An 18,359-nucleotide genomic window follows, 5' to 3' on the forward strand; every position below is an offset into this window, starting at 1 on the left:
CCCCATTGAAGCCGGTTCACCGTCTATATTCATCAAGAATCAAGTTTCTCTCCATCAAAACAGCTCTCCGACACCGATACTTGAGGCCATTAACCAGTTTACGAAGGGTGCGATAGGAATTATGCATCAGATCGCGCTTTTGAAGTCCGAGGTCAGGACACTTCGGGAGGAGAATGCACTACTCAGTCGCCGTCAGTGCGCGAAGAAGACACATCTCCGTGAAGGAGGAAGTATAATAATCCTTGCGGAGGGACAGCTTCTACAGTCTCGTAGTCGTATAGAAGTGATGATCAAGCAAGAAACACCGCGTGGTGGTAGTCGGAAGCCAAAGACAGAAACGCGTCCGCGGACGTGTGGCGTCTGCGGGAACACCGGACATAATGCAGGACCCTGTCAAGTAGTTGTCTCTCCACCTAAGGAAGAGGATTCCAAGTAGTTACAAACAATTCAAAGCATTATGGTGGAGTGCAGTCAAGAAATGTGTAGGTGGTCGGATGGAGGTGGCCTACTCTCTTATCACATACGTTAGTCCTAACAATCAGGTAATATGAAGGGTGAGTCGGTGGGTGAGTAGAGGGTGAAGAGAAAGTGAGAGGAAGGTGAGTCGTACATAGTTGGTATTAAAAGCGGCAGTATTGGCGTGAGCCCGAAGTGAGTAGCGAGCAGGTTTTACTTTGCTTGTGCCGCCAAGGCATCGGGAGGTGTGCAGGGGGGTGGTTCAAGTTGGCTGCCACAAAGCATGGACAAAGTATACTTCCAAGTACAAAGTATATTTCCACCTCTCGACCTTCTTCTCTTCTACAACTTTTCCTTGAGGGTCTTCAATCAAGGACCGAGTCACCTCTCCAAGCTCGGCAAACTCAGCATCGATGGAAACGGGGATATAGTGTACCCACGGCTCGAGCCAGCCATTGTGCCATTCCTCAAAAACTGTCTGCTTGAGGACCGCCCTGCTGGATTTGAGCATGCGGATCAAACTGAGGGCATGTATCCTGACCAGTGCCAACGTCAGGAGGGACCTGTAGGTACCTGGAGGTACTTGGGTACTTGAGGAAGGACCTCGGAGGGTAGCACTGCCAGTCCCAGTTGGGCATAAAATGCCCTCAGTGGTACCTGTAGTGAGCAGCCAAGGAGCTACTGACGTTAAGCCTTGGGCTAGAGAAAGCACCGAGAACATCATTGGCCTGGAAATCAACGTTTATCAGTCTTGCTCATCCATCACTGTTCGCGGTTTAGCTTTTACCTATACCAAGAGTTTCCATCCCGTCTACCATCGCGAACCTGGCAATTTTGTCCCCCTCACCTTCGTCAGAATGCAGGTACAGCAGTTCACGTTGCCGACTGTTGCTTCTCATTTGTCCGATATGGGAGCTCCAGCTATTCAGCTATCGGTGTAGAGCTGCTGCAAGAGCCGTCAAATGTCGCAGCTAGCCGATCAAGCTCCAAATGTGAGAGCTTCGTACAGCTCTTCAGCGCCCTCTTCGGCCGTGATGCCATCACTCTACAGCCCTCGATTCGTCCACGTGGGACAAGGGTAAGCTGCAGCTCGCATCTGGTCATGCCTGAAGCTGCATTGGCTTTCCAGAGGTAGGATCGGGAACTCTGGGTTCAGGTACAAGTATCTCGGTTCCCTTCGCAGGATGCCTGAACGCTTCTGTCTCCTCCTCGCAAGCCAATATAGTATCCACGTAGCTACTCACCACGGTCTCCAGCTTATCTCGCTATGATGCGCGCAACAGTCGGGTATTTGGCCCTGTCGGCCGCCTTGGTTGCAGATCTGACTGCCGCATTCCCAGTCATGCCTCGAGGTGAACAGCATCCGACGCCTGACGACTACTACATCTCCCTCGGTCCTCGTCCTTACTACCTCATCGAGAACATGACAGAGAGTCCGCTCAAGTCTAAGCTGGAGTCGTGTGAAAACGGCCCGTTCGAGATCACGGCCTGGAGCATTGGACACAGGGGTGGAGGGACCCTGATGATTCCTGAAGAGACGGTTCAATCCACCATGGCTGGTGCAAGGATGGGCGCCGGGATACTGGAATGTGATGTGTCATTCACACAAGATCTGGGACTTGTCTGCCGACATGACATCTGTGACCTGCACACTACCACAGATATCCTGCTCAGACCCGAATTGGCCGCCAAATGCACGCAGCCATTCACCCCGGCCAACGAAACCGCCGACGCCTCTGCTCTGTGCTGTACGAGCGATATCACCAAGGATGAGTTCATGTCCCTGTGCAGCAAGATGGACGGCTTTAATGCCACGGCAACTACCCCAGAGGACTTTCAACATGGTGTGCCGTTCTTCAGAACCGAGTTGTATGATACCTGCGGCCAGGTCATGTCGCTCGACAGCTACATTGACCTTGTCGATTCCCTCCCGGGCTATCGTAACTTCACCCCCGAGTTGAAGACCCCTCCTAAAGCGGTTCCCATGCCCTTCAATGGCTACACTCAAGCCCAGTATTCCAGAGATATGATCGATACATTTATCGCTCACGGTATCAGCCCCGAGCGCGTCTTTCCGCAGTCCTTCACCCCGGCGGACATCTATCTCTGGCTGAATGAGTATCCTGCCTGGGGTGCCCAAGCAGTTTTCCTGGACGAGGATGGTGATGACCCGGCCAACTTTACCACGGCGGTCAACCGACTTCCTGCCCTCAAGGCCAGTGGGGTCAACATCATCTCCCCACCAATCAACTACCTGTTAGCCGTGGGAGGACCTAACAACGATACCGTTGTGCCATCTGATTATGCCATTACTGCCAAGAATGCGGGCCTTGAAATCATCTCTTGGTCGTTCGAGCGTTCTGGACCTCTGACTCGAGTCGCTGCAGACGACGATTATTACTACTCCTCGATTGCTCCCATCATGCATTACGACGGTCAGATGTATGAGGTCTTGGACGTACTGGGTCGGGAGATAGGGCTCAAAGCCATGTTCTCTGACTGGTCCGCCACCGTCACTTACTATGCTAACTGTTTCGGGTTCAAGGGGCCTGGAAATGAGTAAGCATGAGAACTAGACTAGACATTCATATGATTATCGAGGGAGAGCACGAGGGGAATGAGGCACGATGATATGATCAGTCGCGGATAATATAATAGACATTGTCTCATTACACTAAGGTTGCAAAGCCGGAACCACATTTTCAAGGTTCAGCCTCTTTCAACTAGACGGAGGAAAGACGTACTTGCAGTAAGTTGGTTCTGCAGCTGTAGCATTTGACCAAAATGCAGGACCGTGGCTTGAGTGGCTGGATATGGGTGAAAGTAGTCTAGAGCTTTGCAAGGGTGATACCATGCAATATTAATGTAATGATTGACTAGTATTGATACTATGAACTCGTAGAATTAGTTATCCCCAACAGCTCCGCCAACCCAGCATCCTCCAACGCCTTGATCACGTCAAGTTGAATGGTCACATTATTCGTCCGCAGCGCCTGCTCGTAATAGTTCAAATGCTGGCCATCGTACACGCTCCCGTTGGCCACGATGTCAACGGGCAGGATACCAGCCTTGTAGTCCGTGAAGATCAACCCGACCACAGCCGTCTGGTTGGTGACGGCGCGCATGTTGAACGTGTTGTTTCCCGGCTTCAAGAGGACATCGGGCAGTGTTGCTACTCCGACGGGGAGGCCGGCAACGGACATGGTCAGAGACACGTTGCCCATTTGGTAGGTGGCGATGGAGGGGTTGGGGATCATGACGGTGCCGTTCGCGTTGGCGCCGTCGGGCTGGCTGCTTGTTAGGATGGTGAAATCGGAGAGGGTTAGGCCGTTGAGACCGTTGAGACCTATGGTTGATGGGAAGGAGAAGATGTTAGATTGATTCATTGCCTGCAAATTGAACGGGCGAGCGCTTAAGGATACTGCTGGTGGGGATCTGCTAGGAGAGGGATTGAATCATGGAGTTTAGGCTTGAGTGTGAGTGTAAAAGTAGGTAGAAGTGAACAGGCATATTCCATCGAAGCATTTATTCGCAGAGAAGCAAGTTCAATGGTGATTGGAACATGGGCTAGGATAGGATTGGGTGGGAAACATGGGCAGAGTAGCAATGAAAGCCAATGGGAGCAGTGAAATCCGGCGAACACGCGATGTTGCGCAGACACAAACATAGCCCAGAGTATATGTCGTGGAACGGTAAAGGCGGGTAAAACCACGGTGGAGGTCAAGCAAGTAGAACGAAGTTGACAAGGATTGCCGGCAGAAACAAAAAGCCCGGCGGCATGCTTACCTTGGATGGTGATCTTCTTGTTATACTTGACGGTAGTCTTGGGCAGACTGCCATACTTCAAACCCCCTTTGCCTTTGAGGTAGATGCTGAACGTGTCGCTAAGAAGAACCTTCTTGACGTATTGGTTGAACTGGTCCATGTTTGCAATTCGCACTCTCTGGTTGATGTGTGCAACGCTACCGTTGGTGGCCTCGATGGCCGGAACGTTGATCCGAACAAACGCGTCGTCGCTATCAGGAAGACGTAGATCTGCGGTGAAAGGATCAAGGCCAGCTTTCATGCTGGAATGCGAGATGAACATGTTGTCCAATTGAAGGTCAAAGGAATCTGGTGCCGGGTTTAGAAGAGACATGGATTGAGGCTCGAGTTTGGCTTTGTTGATAGCATCTTGTGCTTTGTGCGGGTAGGCCACGTAGACACTGTAGAGGTGATTAGTCTTGAGGGCATACTCTATCGGATAGTCCATGCAGAAAAAGGGCAGCGGGGGGGCCACGGATTGTTAACCGAGTTCTCAGGATGAGGATGCCGTTCGAAATTAAGCGAAAGGCATCAAGCTGGGACATGACTCTGGTGTTGAGGAGTCGAGAGTCGAGACCACATACACTGGGAGAACCACCACCAGAACAACAATCACAAGAGCAATCAACCAGATCCACCAAAATCGAGCGCAGTGACGCTTCATTCTCTGCTTGAATGGCGGTTTGCTTCCCGGCCCGCTGGTGGCAGAAGGGGCTTCATCTTCGACGTAGACCTCTTTCCCGGCTCCTGTAGACATGGCTGAGATCTTTCCGATAGGACTTGAAACACAGGTAGTAATCAAACAGTAGAAAACGGAAAGACACAGAGACAAAGTAACTCAAAAAAGGCGAGAGCCTCGTGCGACAAAGAGGAGAGGCAGGAAAGAAGGGATTCCGGAAATTGACAGGGGCAGTTCGAGGGTTCATGAACGAGAGATGGATTTCTAAAGCAGAGACCAAGCAAGGGTACCTATGTATGGATGGCAGAGCGCCCCAACATCTTTTCATTTCTTTCGTTCGATTTGGTGTTCGATCCATCAATCGCCAGCGACTGTTAAAATTTTTCCAAACCACTCACTGAAGACCCGTTCAACGTTCAACAAAATCCCCCGCAAATTGGCAGCCGATCCACTTCAGCAAGGCACGCGACCAATATCGACTTGGTCAAAGCAAACGCTAGCTCCCCGCAAGTTTGTGGTGAGGCAAACCGTTTTTCTTTTCACATGTTGGAGGCATCGACAATGTCTGTTCTGCAGAGAAATAAAGACGAGCCGAGGAAGACAATGCACCACATGTCAAAACGGCGATTCTGAACGGGGATCTGAGCCTTGAAGGACCATCAGTTCCTAGTCAAAAAATCAGCTAAAGAGAGGAGAGTTGTTGTTTTGCTGTCACAGTACTAAAGAAAAAGGGGGTTTTGTGGGAGGGGACGAACAAGCCCAAACGTGCGCCGGCGCCAATGCTACCTACTAGACTACTACTGTAGGAGCGAAGTCGGTCCGGGGCAAATCAGATCACACGAATAGAAGAGTCAGGTTGGGGCCGGACGGCACTAACCCAGTCCGGCTTATCATCCGGGGTGACCACCAACTCCAACACAGGGAACAAATGGGAACCAAAGCAACCCTGACTTCTCCATCGCCAAACGATGATCCGGGGCCGTTTCGTTACGTTCAGATAAGACGGTTGACAGGCCAAGGGTCGAATCATCCGCGGTACTTCCCTTTCGACCTCTTCATCCCCAGATAAATGTCACATCGTGGGCGCTACCATATCACGATTCACTTGCGCCGGCGCACTATTGGATGTCCCCGACGGCTGAGGTCCACCACCCTGACTTTCGCACGGCTGGGGTCCCCAGACTCGGCATGAGAAAGTTGGACAAAGGTCTGGCTAGCCTGCTTGGCCCAGAAAGCTTGGATAGAGCAGTGAGGGGGGAGTCGCTGACATCTGTCGAACTTGCGTCTGGAGACACGACAGCCTCGGCATCGTGAGATCTTTGTGTCTTGGTATTTCCTGGTGTCGCTAAAAGATGAAGGGCTCTTTATGACACTTCTTGGTGACATGCATGTTGCTCCAAAGAGCCCTCCATCTTCTAGCGACAGTGCGACAGTGCGACACCAGGAAATACAAAGACACAGACAGTACTCCATCCGAAGGGTGCCGCAGTTCTGGAGGTCCGCGGGGACCCCATGATTATGGGTCGGGATCGATCACCTCACCTCACTTTTTGTCCCTCCAGACTGTGGCGTCTTTGCATGCCGAGAAGATCCGCCCCGGACCGGCATCAAACTCAACTGCAAGTTGGTATGTCAACCCCCATCATTAGCAAGAGGTATCTCCCAGCGCAACCACCTGCTTGCATCGGTCGTTCATTGTCACCCACCCATGACCGGTCTATCCGTCGCATTGGCGATGGTAGAGTAGTATCTGATCTAGTACTTGCAATGACCTTGCTTGGAAGTTGGAACAGACTCGACACCGAAGTTGGTATGCAGGAAGGGCGAAAACCACGACGGAAGCGCCGACGAGATGCTTCTCCAGTAAACCGTGAGTTCCGATGGCACCCCTTGTCCCAGCCTACGACCCTGGCCAACGATACGTTCACGACAGTACTATCTTACTGGAATGGCTCTTCTCTCACACCCCCATAAAGGCAACAGTCGAAATGCTACCTTTGCTTTCTTTCCCTGTCAAACTTGAACGGGCGATTTCCCAATCTCTGCTGATCGCATCCTTCGCCTACCTGCTGCTGGTGAATGGACCACTAACTAATTGCTTCATCAAAGTCAAGCTCGATCTCTGCAATCGAGATTCCTTGCTTGTTGGCAACATCAGAAAGCCAATTCATAATATTGTCAATGAGTTCAATATGACTGTGAGTCTTGTTTAGCTAGATCTCCATTGGAAGAAGGAGTGGCAGTTTCTCTCCAGTATCGTGTGGTTTTGGAACTCTTGTTGATCAACTTCAACGCTGATGACCATGACAACATCCTTTTCGTTGTATCGACTATGAATGAACTTGCCCATCGATCTGAGCGCTTCCACGACAAGGTCGATCAAACCCCATCTGGCCAAGGTGTGTCTCGACGTAATAGAGGTCATTTGGGTCGGTCAGGACCTCATATCTGCGCAATTGACTCACCTGGGTCAAGTTCTCCCCGTGGTCCGATCTCGTTCCTCAGATCCTATAGAATCTACTTTCCCCGTCTGCCATACCTTCTTTGGGAAGTGGCACGTTCTCGGTTGAGTGGTAAGAGATATCTGAGGTCCAGGCCCGAAAAGACGTCGTGCTCGCTAGAAAAAATGTCACCCGAACGAGTCGAAGAGACGTATGGAACGCTCTTCCGTTCATTTGGGAACGTATCCACCAAGAACTGGTGCTGATAGCGGCATCATCTTCAATGATTTCTCTCGGTGTAAAGAACAAGTCGAAAAGCATTGCTCACTAACAACAATTTCCAGGTTACTGGTTGCATGGTTCTTCAAAACTCCACTCAAACTAAGTATGCTCGGGGATGTGGGATACCAACTTGATTAGATCGAACCCTTTCCCAGTCGAACCTGCAGGCCTCAGATAGAGTGACCTGCAAGGTGAGAGGTAGACCCAGGCGAGGCTGGCTTGGTGAAATGCTTGCGGCGCTTGCCGATGGCTCCATGACGTCAAACGAGCGGACATGGATATAGCTTATACAGCCTGTTGCAGCTACCCCGGGCGGTTCAATGTCGCGATAGAAGCTCCCCGTGGTGGATGAGGGACGGTGTGCCTCACTAACATGGCTGCCAGTCGAGATGGCCGGGGTTTTGAGCGGAGGTATTCACCGTTTCAGCATAGCGCGGCCCAAAAACTAACTACACTTGGTTAGCAGTTCCCAGTTGTGGTAGCCCGTGGTCCGCCAGGGACATATGTGATCATATCCTCTCCTACACATCGAGTCTCACCGACGAGTCTACGGAGCACTCGGCTTTGGACGAGTCTCTCGACTAGTAGTGGTACACTCTACGAGATGATCAACCTAAGCAAGAGCTTACGTCCTCGACATGGGAAACAGGGAACAGGGAACAGCTAGCCTGCGGTGGAGCTACCCCATGGAGAACGAGGCTCCTCCTCCGCGATTCTAATTCTTTTGCTACACGCCTAATGCATGCCAGCCGTACCCTCTGAGATGGCGATCACCCAGACAATCCTTTGCGCATGTGACACTGTCAGTGTTCCAGCCATTTTGATATTCCTCGTCCGCCACTGCTTGACGATATACCTCGGAGGAGGAAGTCTTCTCCAGTTTGCATGTGAACCCCGGAATTTCGGGGCATCGAAGAGCATGTAAGTTTTGCGGAGGCCTAGGTGTGAGTCAACTTCTTCATCCGTCGTCCATGCACTTGCTCTGCCTTGCTGGATCATGGCCGACTGAATCTTGTCTCAGCGACACCATCCCTACTGTTTATAACTTCCGTCAAAAAGGAAAAGTAGCTCATGCGCATGACCAGGACATACTATGTCTCTCGATAATGCCAATCTCTTGGAAAAGGGTTACTGGGAGCCAGCGAAGTCGGAGCCCGAGCGAACTCTGGCACGAGCGAAACGACGCGTTCTCGAACTTGTGAGGCCTTCCAATGCCAGCAAGACAGCATTGCAGAACTCGAAGGCCAACCGAACTGCATACCTGGATGGGCTCAGGGGGTTTGCCGCGCTCCTGGTATATTTGGGGCATCATCAACTATGGGCACACGACGCTCTGAAAGCAGATCGAATCCTGGAAAACGCTTACGGCTACGACAATCAGTATTACTTTGCCTGTCTGCCAGTGGTGAGGATGTTTTTCTCGGGTGGCCACTTCGCAGTCACTGTCTTCTTCGTTCTCTCAGGATACGTTCTATCATGCAAGCCACTCACGATGATCCATGCCGGCGAATACATGAGGCTCGGGGATAATCTGGCGTCGGCGCTCTTCAGACGCTGGCTACGACTTCATATACCGGTCATATGCACGACCTTTTGTTACATGACCTCGTGGCATGTCTTCGGATATACTGCAGACCCTCTGCCTTATTCCACATACCTCGAGGACTTGTGGAACTGGTACGTTGAGTTCAAGAACTTCAGCTTCATTTTCACTACCGGCGGCAAGCCCTGGTTCAGCTACAACTTCCACGTATGGTCGATACCAATCGAATTCAAAGGCTCGATTCTGATTTATACGGCACTTCTAGCATTGTCGAGATGCACTCGAAATGCCCGGCTTTGGTGTGAACTAGGTCTGATCCTCTATTTCATGTATATTGTTGACGGCTGGTTTTGCTCGGTCTTCATGTCTGGAATGCTACTTGGTGATCTGGACCTATTGGCTGCCAGCGATAATCTGCCGCATCTCTTCTCAAATCTCGCTCGCTTCAAGAGCTTCATTTTCTACACCCTTTTTGTCGTTGGACTCTACCTTGGTGGTGTTCCGTCCTTCAGCGCGGATATCAATTACCTGAGAGAGTCTCCAGGCTGGGGTCTTCTGTCTCTCCTCAAACCACAGGCTGTCTACGACTATAAGTGGTTCTACCTGTTCTGGGCAGCAACATTTGTGGTGGCCTCCATCCAGCACATCCCGCGGCTGAAAGGGTTCTTCGAGACACGGTTCAACCAATACCTCGGCCGGATTTCGTTCGCCTTTTATCTCGTTCACGGCCCGATCCTGTGTTCACTCGGCGATAGGATCTATGCTGCTGCTGGCTGGATCAAGGAATCTCAGATCACGACTATCCCTGGCTGGATAGATCTCGTCCCTCTCCCAAAGATTGGGCCGTTTGGGTTGGAGTTAAGCTTCCTACTTCCGCAGCTTATCCTTCTTCCGGTTACGCTATGGGTAGCAGAGGTGGCTACAAGTCTTATTGACGAGCCAAGTGTCCTATTTTCGCAGTGGCTGTACCTGAAGACCCTTTCCCTGGTGAGCAGGCCGTGAGTCCATTGTGAACTCTACTGCCCGGGAGGGAATGACAACAAGTGGAAGGGCCTGGAAAGTAGGACTAGGTAAGAGGCACAGACATAGCCACATTGTCCATCGGCTTCGGGATCGAGGATATAGGAACGGTTGGGATTTATGTTATCGCTGGAGACCTGCTCAAGGGTATCAATATCTGCTAGACTATGCTTCTGTCGCACGAACTGGATCGCCGCAGTTGACAACAGGTCATTTGTGAGTTTCGGCTTCGAAAGAGTCTTCGGTAGGATATCTGAGGGCGGTGAGTGAGCTGCTCCAAAAGCCAGTGTAGGAGAAAGCAGCGAGCCCCATCTGAGTGCCATAGATGACCAAGAAGTCTGAAGCCGATCTATATTCTGCTAAAAAGACCTTGAGGAGTAGCAAGCTTGGTCGAAAGCGCCAGACAACCACCGACCAAACACATAGCGCCGCTGAACATAGAGACTTCGAAGAACTCTCCATACTGATTGACGAAGACGCCATTCACCGGAGGCCCTATCAGACCCCCCAGCGCACTGATAGACATGCCCATGCCCATGTAAGTGCCCATATCGGCCGGGTTCTCGCAGCAGATCGAGAACGCAGCAGAGGCGCCTGAGATGATGCTTCCAGACGCAAAGCCAAAGACGACCGAGTAGACGATCAGCACGGCATTCGTCCTGGCCAGGTTCATACAGAATACGACAACGGCCGTGCCCAAGCTTCCCAGCGCGAAGACATTCAGCCGGCCATATTTGTCCGCGAGAACACCGGGGATGATACGTCCAAAAGTCGACGCGGCATTGAGGATCGCCAACAAGTATCCCGCCAGCGTGGGGTCCATGCCTCGCGTGACGGCGTAGGTGGGCAGGTAGAACAAGGGAGTGAACATTCCCAGGAACGTGAAGAGCAGAGAGACTATCAGCAAGACATATCTCGGGTCTTTGTACGCCGTGGGGATCCAGAACGACGTCGCTCGAGAAGGCAGGCGTGCTTTGACAGTCACCAGGGCAAAGGCCATCATGGGCATGACGATGAACCCAACCACGCGAACAGACCATCCGAAGCCCAGAGCTGAATTGTTCAGCATCTTCGACAGGGCGATGGGGATCACGATCCCGCCGATCGACGAGCCGGACACGACAACCCCGAGCGCTGCGGCGCGTTTCTTGTCGAAGTACTGCGACACAGCTGCGAAGGCTGGGAATTGTAGGAGACCCATGACGATGCCCTGCAAGATGCCCTGCACGAGCATGATCTGCCAGTATGTCTTGCAGAGGCTGAGCATCATCATGGCCAAAACGTAGACGACCGCGGCTGGTCGGATGACCTATAGTAGTTGGGGAGTCAGTCAATTAATGATGCTGCGCCACATTGATATCTGTCTTCTGGACAGATAGCTGGATGGGATCCGAAAGATGGGATGCGATGGATGAATACATGAGTAGATTAGTAGGGAAATCAACATACCTTTGCGCCAAAACGATCAAATAATGGGCCCCCAACCATCCCTGCTGCAAATTGCAGAAAAGCCGAAAGCGATCCAATCCAGGCTACAGTGTCTGGAGAGTATCCCCGCAGTTGATGTGTCAAGTAGTACTGCTCGAATGTGCCGAATGAGTTCGAAAAGCCTAGACAGCAGAAAAAGAGGCAGCCTCCCCCAAGGGCCACGAGCCATGCTGTCGCACCGCCATCAGGTGCTGGGCCGAAGTCATGAGGTTTGGACGGGGATGTGTCTTGCTCGGCTTGGTCAAGAGGGTGTTTTTGGGGTTCCGCCGAATCATTTGAAAGTCTCTCAGGGTTCTGGGAGTGCTCTTTCTTAGCGTCCAGTGAAGGAGGAGAAGGAGTCTGATACTCTTTTTCTTCGCTCGACATGGCACATCAACGACGAGGAGTGAGGTCGGAGTCTCTGCGAAGGAAAAGGGGAACGTGACGGGTTTTATATGATGAAATAAACGGACGTGGAGCATGGCAACGGCGGGCATGAACGCAGGAGATGTCAATCCTTACAATGTATTTATATTATTAGACTTCCTGTTTTGTTCGTTTCGACGTTGACAGAGTACCGGACTGGAGAGGCTGGAGATTGCGGGCTTTGTGTTTGATTGATCTTCAGACCTTCCCAGATCTTCATGCATGGGGGTTTTGGAATTACGTTAAGATGGCGTGTTTGGCCCCTGTGATGTGATCTGCAGCATCTGCATCGGGGGAATGGCGGGTTCAACTAATATGCAGCGCAGTTTCCGATGCCGACGCCGACTTCAACCGGAGTCCGGTCTGATTAGGGACGCAGATGTTCGCTTCCATCAGCCCTGTTTTGACTTTCGTCTCTTACTGTGTCGGTGGACCAGTGTTGCCGGAGAGTTAGGACTTGAGGCAGCACCGATGGTACGGAAAGTGTGGTGACCAATGGAATTTATACAGCCAGCCTCCTGGGAAAGGGATGCCAGCCTTGCGATATATAACCCTAACCCTAAGGCTGCTCCAAGCTTGGCTAAAACCCCTAAGCCGCATGTCCACTACACTATAGATCGTTCAAAAAGTCAGATTATCAGTGTAAGGTAAGTGATAGGTACTCCAAAACTCGGGTTGACAGACAATCAATCTCATCTCCTACAGTACCAAGCCAAACCGGGCATTTCCGATCTTCACAGGTAATATAATCTCGAAATCAACTCCTATGGTAATCATTCCAATATGAATGCTCCGCTTTGACCGGCGGCAAGGGTGGAAGCTCGCCATCATAATGCACCTTAAACGTGCACGGGAAGACGAAGTACGAGCCTTGGTCTTCGCGCATGTAGACGTAGAATCCTCCTGGACGAGGGACCTAGTGAACGGGAGAAACGAAAAATAATTAGCAAATTTGCTGAGACAAACAGATCATGAAGCACGTCACATTCTCTCCAGTCAGGCTGCAGAGTGCTGTGGGTTAAAAGGATTGACTGGACTAACCTTTTTCAATTGTCCCTGTGGCCCAGGGGCTCTTCTGAGATTCTGGAGTTTCCCCACCGTCCTCAACATGGCAGTCAAGGCCACCATACTAGCCTCCTTGCCTAGACAGGTGTGTTCTCCGACTCCGTAGTGGATGTACGAGTCGAGCGGTCTATCAAGTCGCACTTGGTCCGGGTCCGGAAAGATATTGGGGTCTCGCGCAGCACCGACGAAACTGCAGAAAACTTTGTCACCCGGCTTGACCGTGACAGGGCGTCTACGTTTCTGGCCTGTTTCTTGACTTTTTCCTTTTCCTCTTCCGTCTTCTTCAACCTCGTCTACTGTGTATTCGTCATTGAAGACATGATTCACCTCGCTCCGGCGATAACTGCCAAACGTCCCAATCAAGCGGATGCCTTCGTTGACATAGCGAAGCAGCAGCTGGTCAGACTCTTCTGTATTGGTTCTTGCCAAGCGTTGGATCTCCGGTAGATGCTTGCCGCCCTCTTCACCCAAGTAATAGTCCATGATCTGTGTGAAGACCTGCGACTGATTGGGCACCATGGCGCACGCCGTTGGCAGGATATGGCTGAACGCGATATCCGAAGTGGTCATCCCGGTTGTCTCGCTCAGTCGGCGGATCATGTGGATGCCGTAGTCGGCCAGAGCGTTATCATTCTCTCGCCAGCCGTCGACCAGCTTGGCCACAAACGATGTGGCCGTCACAGTCTTCACATTGGCTTCGATCAATGTACCAAGCATAGTGGACAGTTTCTTCGCCACCATCCGCAGTGGGAAGGATTTCGTCGGCTCAAAGTCGAAGAAGATGGCTGTGAAGATCACACTCATGGCCATCCAGAGCTCCTGTTCGGAGAAGATGCCTTTGGGATTCTCGGCTGTTTTGAGCGGAAGCGCGAATATGTTTGCGGCAAAGTGGACGTGAGCAAGGTTGCCAACATCTCGTGTTAGGTCGACTTGGTTGATGCCAGCAATCTTGCAGCTCTTCTCATGTAGCAACCGAAGCGTGATGTATTCGTAGAAGTGCTTGACATGCTCGTGCCATTTGTCACGGTAGATGAGTTGATGCATGGTCTCGCGCTGCTTGCGATGGAAGACAGTATCGCCCCCGAGGCAGAATTTCTCGCCGCCTTCGCCCATAACGAAGCCGAGTCCGTCGTTCCACATGACTGTGAAGTCCTTGGGGCGCTCGAGAAGGTATTTGGCACTTTTGTAAGAGGTCAGATTCACTCTTGTTGGGATATATGCCGGTGGACTCCAATCATAGTCGTGGTAGCGACCCAGGTGCTGCATGATCTTTGCATTTTCGCTTGGTATAGTCATGGGGTCTGGACACCGTTAGTAATGGAATACCGCTTTAGATGTGAGGACATATCACTTACAATGAGCGTAGATACTGCTTGGTTTGAAATAGTCCGGCAAGGCCCGAAGCATGAGCTTGTAGAAAACACATCCCTGGTTCACACTCATATCGATGGCAACCTCATTGTACCCCCAGCTGGTCAGGCCTTTGGGACCGTAATCGAGCGTGTAGAATCTGTCGCCTCGAACGAGGGAAACAGCGTCGGACAGTACAACACGGGAGATCGTGTGAGTAGGGCAAATACCTACTCCAGGAACCATTGGTTCTTTGTATTCCTCAATGGCCAGGCCCGGGTACAGCTCGATGTAATCGGGATGCTCGTAAAGATGTTTCAACTGCTCTGCTACGTAAGGATCTGGGTTGACTTCTTCGAAGGTGTCGTACGTCTTGAGGCCGAAAAACTTTCTATACTCATTCAGCGTGCACAGATTCCAGTAGCGGGACTGATTGATGCCCAAGATGGTGATGGCTCGCATTGACTTCGGGATGTTACGAGCTCCAAATGCTCCTGAAACTTGCTCGACTCCTGTCCGCATGATCTGGGCGAGATCTGCATCCTCAAACTTCCCACTTGCATTTCTCTTCAGGTGAGCAAATGGTCTTTGTTGAGGATCTTCGGGTAGCTCGTGGTCATACTTCCCCAATCCGACCATCAGCTCTTGGAGCGATACTTCATCGGGTGGCTTTCCGAACAGTTCCTTGTAGACTGCTTCCGTCCAGGCCTCATCCAACTCCCCAACGCACGAGTGCCAACGGTAGGATAAGCTGAACTCTGCGCTAACCTGGTTGCCGACACCCCGAGGCGTTCCATCGTCACCGAATGTCTTGGCTCTGTCCAAACGTGGGTCTAAAGTCCAAGTACTGTTTGTACGGTTCAGATTCACGATTGTCCGGAGGTAGTCGTGCAAGGTTATGTTGATGTACAAGCCACAGGTGATGAGCCTTCCTGTTTGGAACAGGTCATTGTCGTACTTCTTCCACGCAAGCCTTGCTGCATCGCCAGACAGGCGAGGAGACGGCTTGTCGAATCTGCCGCTCTCATTGATGAGTGACAATTGTTCCACCACGTAGTTGTGGAAACGATTTAGCATGATCAACATGACACCGCACGCCGGCGGGAAAGCTAGTAGCCGTTCTTCGGCGAAACAATCGGGCTTAATTCTGCCCTGCTCAAAAGTCCTCATCATGTCTTGGTCCGGTTGAGTATCACCGTATAGTATTGAGAGGTCCAGATAGCTCGAAGTTTTGCTAATACTATAATCGCGATGATCGGTCTGGAAGAGATCTGAGAGTTGTCAATTAGCAAAGGATTACCACTCAAAATATCACCATACCGTGTATGATCAGCGATGCCCAGTTGAAGAATATACTCGATACCTTGTTCGGATTGGGCTTGAACTCCTCTCGAGCCAAGAGGGAATCGAACAGCAGTCCGGGGTCAGGCAATGCTCCGGGCTGGACAACTTCTGGATTCACTGATCTCGCATATGGTGTGTTTGCAGCCCCGAGCTGAGGAAAGATGAAAGAGTTATTGGATCCATCCGCAGAGCGATACCGGTACTTGTCTCCCATATATGACATGGGGGGATGTTGCAACGAATTCCATAAGACGTCCAGTAACTTGCTGGTAAGGTTGACTCGAGTGGACGAGCGATCAGGAAGGGCAGCCACCAATTGCATTACCTCCTCCATATGCATCTGTCGGTCATCGACCGGCTCCCCACTCAAGAAATCCTCGACAAGATGGGTCGCAGTTTTGAGATCATTAAGTCGTAGGTGAGACAGATCGGTCAAAATTCCCGAGGGTTCCTCCTTCTCAAGGTACTGTCCACTGCCTGACTGAGTCGGGAGTGGACGTCGGGAAGCGTGGATCAAGTTTGCAAACTCTTCGAAGAGATTTTCTACATCTTTCTGTGTTGCTGGAGAGTTTACTTCTCCATTGGACGGCCTGGGTGGTGGGACAGTGGTCAATGGTCTGGAGGAAGGCGAGGGCAGAACACCTCTCGTCTTCTCAAGACTTTGTCCAATGGAACTACCAACAGTTTGAGAATTGCTGGTTTGGTCCCCGATCACCAAAGGAGCCGCCTTCTCAGTCACAACCGTCAAAACTCGATTCACGTCATTTCTGTCGGGCTTCGCAGTCTTATTGCTCTTGAACTTCGACGATAGTCTCCGGAGTAGAGGCATGGTTGTGAACTGCGCAAAAGGCCGAATAAACTTGATGAGTGGATGTCCGTAGGGGGGGGAGCGCTCGAAAAGCCACAGATATTGTGAAAATAGAGGCAGCAGCGATGGCAGGAGGGTATCTCTCAAAGAATGGTTCTTGACTGGCCGACGACGATTCAGCTGAAGTGACGGTTGACGTCAAAACGGAGAATGCCTGGGTGATGAAGCCCGACTTTAGCTGGGAAGCAACATTGAAGGTTCATCAGGCGATGATTCTGAGTTGAGGCAAAGTTCGGTCGGCATCAGCTTCAAACTCTATCACGTAACAGGATATTGCAGGGTTGACGTATGCGAAGGAAGGCATGATCAGAGCATTCCCTCGGATATTCGCTCCCATGTCCGAGTCAGATGCAGCCCTTGTTCAGCACCACTCCGGCACAGGACTCGTGCAACACTTTGAGATGGAGTCCAGCTCTTGTAGAGCACAATCGCATGCGTGGTACAACAGCGGACAGTGTACTTGGTGGTGTAGTGAATAGTCCGAGGCGGTCAAGGGGACATTCCATCCAATAACCCGTCAGTAGAAGTCCAATACTGCTTGAACTCATCAGTCCTAACCGGTTGCAATTTAGAAGTCACAGGGCAGACTTCTATTTTGCTTTACGTAGATTTCAACCATAGCAGGCATATTGTAATCGGTCCACACAAACCGGGGTTTAGAGACCGAGTCTGGCTGCGTTTAGAGCAATATCGGCATTGCTGGAGCATGCTGAACATGTGGGACAAAGTGTGTGGTGGTTGCGACAGTTGTGCAGGTGGGTTTTCCTCAAGTTCTGAACGATGCTCCGTCTGTAACATCACTCATAACCGTGTCGGTCCATTTGGTGAGCCCATTGGCATCGATTATATGCACCCAACAACGAAGCGGACAGTCAGGCCGGGCCATACCCCGTGAAATCTCATTCATGGGGTAGCATAGGTCCACATGAACAAGCAGAGCTTGTCCGATGGAAACGACAATGAGGAGCATCGTGATACTGTAGGTGGCACAGCAATTGTGTGGAGCATGGCGTGGATGGTTAAGGCCATCAGCAGCATATGAAACTCCCCACCTCGAATTGCAAACTGGACCATCTCATATGTTGATGGGTTACACAGACTTAAAAGTTGTCGCTGAACCGTTGACGCCTCGGGACGCTCTCTCGTGAGAGGACGTCTTTCAACCATTCTTCAAATGTCACAGCACGAGTGGTGCAACCATAGCACACCCTAGAGGCCAACTGGCTGAACGATCGGGCGCTCGGCGATACCCAAGACAGGTCAGGCGGCGACAATGGACGGCCAAGTAAAGGATGTTCATAGATGACAGGAGAACCATTGATCATCGACCGCAGATGGTAGGTCCACGTCTGCATTGAAAGTAAATGCCGATATCGTTGGTGAAACCCTTTGGCTGAGGTATGTGTGCATAGATGGTTGAAGTCCAGACCAGGGCACATCAAATATGCACATGCTCAGCAACCATCAAAATCATGTGGACGGACGAGGAGAGTCCGAGTCTGCTTTCGAAACAATGCTGTTGTTGAAGAAAATCGAGACACCTCACTGCGAGAAGGGTGCTGGCTATTCGAGTCGCTCATCTCTTGCGTCTTGGTCTTCCAGCAAACAGTCTTT

At 51.3% G+C, this 18,359-nt stretch overlaps 6 protein-coding genes across 6 annotated transcripts; 2 read left to right on the forward strand and 4 right to left on the reverse strand.

Annotated features, from left to right (window-relative positions):
* Positions 1-1,726: 1,726 nt before the first annotated feature.
* A1O1_04117 (glycerophosphoryl diester phosphodiesterase) lies at positions 1,727-3,019 on the forward strand (the record flags this gene model as incomplete). The annotated part of the gene is made up of 1 exon (XM_007725014.1): positions 1,727-3,019. The coding sequence occupies one exon, from the start codon at positions 1,727-1,729 to the stop codon at positions 3,017-3,019; it is 1,293 nt and encodes a 430-aa protein (XP_007723204.1).
* A 325-nt stretch (positions 3,020-3,344) lies between these two features.
* On the reverse strand, positions 3,345-4,708 carry A1O1_04118 (uncharacterized protein; the record flags this gene model as incomplete). Its single annotated transcript, XM_007725015.1, has 2 exons — positions 3,345-3,802; positions 4,243-4,708. The coding sequence occupies 2 exons, from the start codon at positions 4,706-4,708 to the stop codon at positions 3,345-3,347; spliced, it is 924 nt and encodes a 307-aa protein (XP_007723205.1).
* A 2,318-nt stretch (positions 4,709-7,026) lies between these two features.
* On the reverse strand, positions 7,027-7,664 carry A1O1_04119 (uncharacterized protein). The gene has a single exon (XM_007725016.1). The coding sequence runs from the start codon at positions 7,362-7,364 to the stop codon at positions 7,149-7,151; it is 216 nt and encodes a 71-aa protein (XP_007723206.1). The 5' UTR covers positions 7,365-7,664; the 3' UTR covers positions 7,027-7,148.
* Positions 7,665-8,755: 1,091 nt separating this feature from the next.
* Positions 8,756-10,207, forward strand: A1O1_04120 (uncharacterized protein; the record flags this gene model as incomplete). The annotated part of the gene is made up of 1 exon (XM_007725017.1): positions 8,756-10,207. The coding sequence occupies one exon, from the start codon at positions 8,756-8,758 to the stop codon at positions 10,205-10,207; it is 1,452 nt and encodes a 483-aa protein (XP_007723207.1).
* A 367-nt stretch (positions 10,208-10,574) lies between these two features.
* A1O1_04121 (uncharacterized protein) lies at positions 10,575-12,079 on the reverse strand (the record flags this gene model as incomplete). The annotated part of the gene is made up of 2 exons (XM_007725018.1): positions 10,575-11,534; positions 11,675-12,079. The coding sequence occupies 2 exons, from the start codon at positions 12,077-12,079 to the stop codon at positions 10,575-10,577; spliced, it is 1,365 nt and encodes a 454-aa protein (XP_007723208.1).
* A 796-nt stretch (positions 12,080-12,875) lies between these two features.
* Positions 12,876-16,706, reverse strand: A1O1_04122 (uncharacterized protein; the record flags this gene model as incomplete). The annotated part of the gene is made up of 5 exons (XM_007725019.1): positions 12,876-13,034; positions 13,160-13,423; positions 13,481-14,484; positions 14,539-15,804; positions 15,854-16,706. 5 exons carry the CDS (start codon positions 16,704-16,706, stop codon positions 12,876-12,878), a joined length of 3,546 nt encoding a protein of 1,181 aa, XP_007723209.1.
* Between the last annotated feature and the right edge of the window lie 1,653 nt (positions 16,707-18,359).

Source organism: Capronia coronata (assembly GCF_000585585.1).
Source record: "Capronia coronata CBS 617.96 chromosome Unknown acBCG-supercont1.3, whole genome shotgun sequence".
NCBI classification, from domain to species: domain Eukaryota; kingdom Fungi; phylum Ascomycota; class Eurotiomycetes; order Chaetothyriales; family Herpotrichiellaceae; genus Capronia; species Capronia coronata.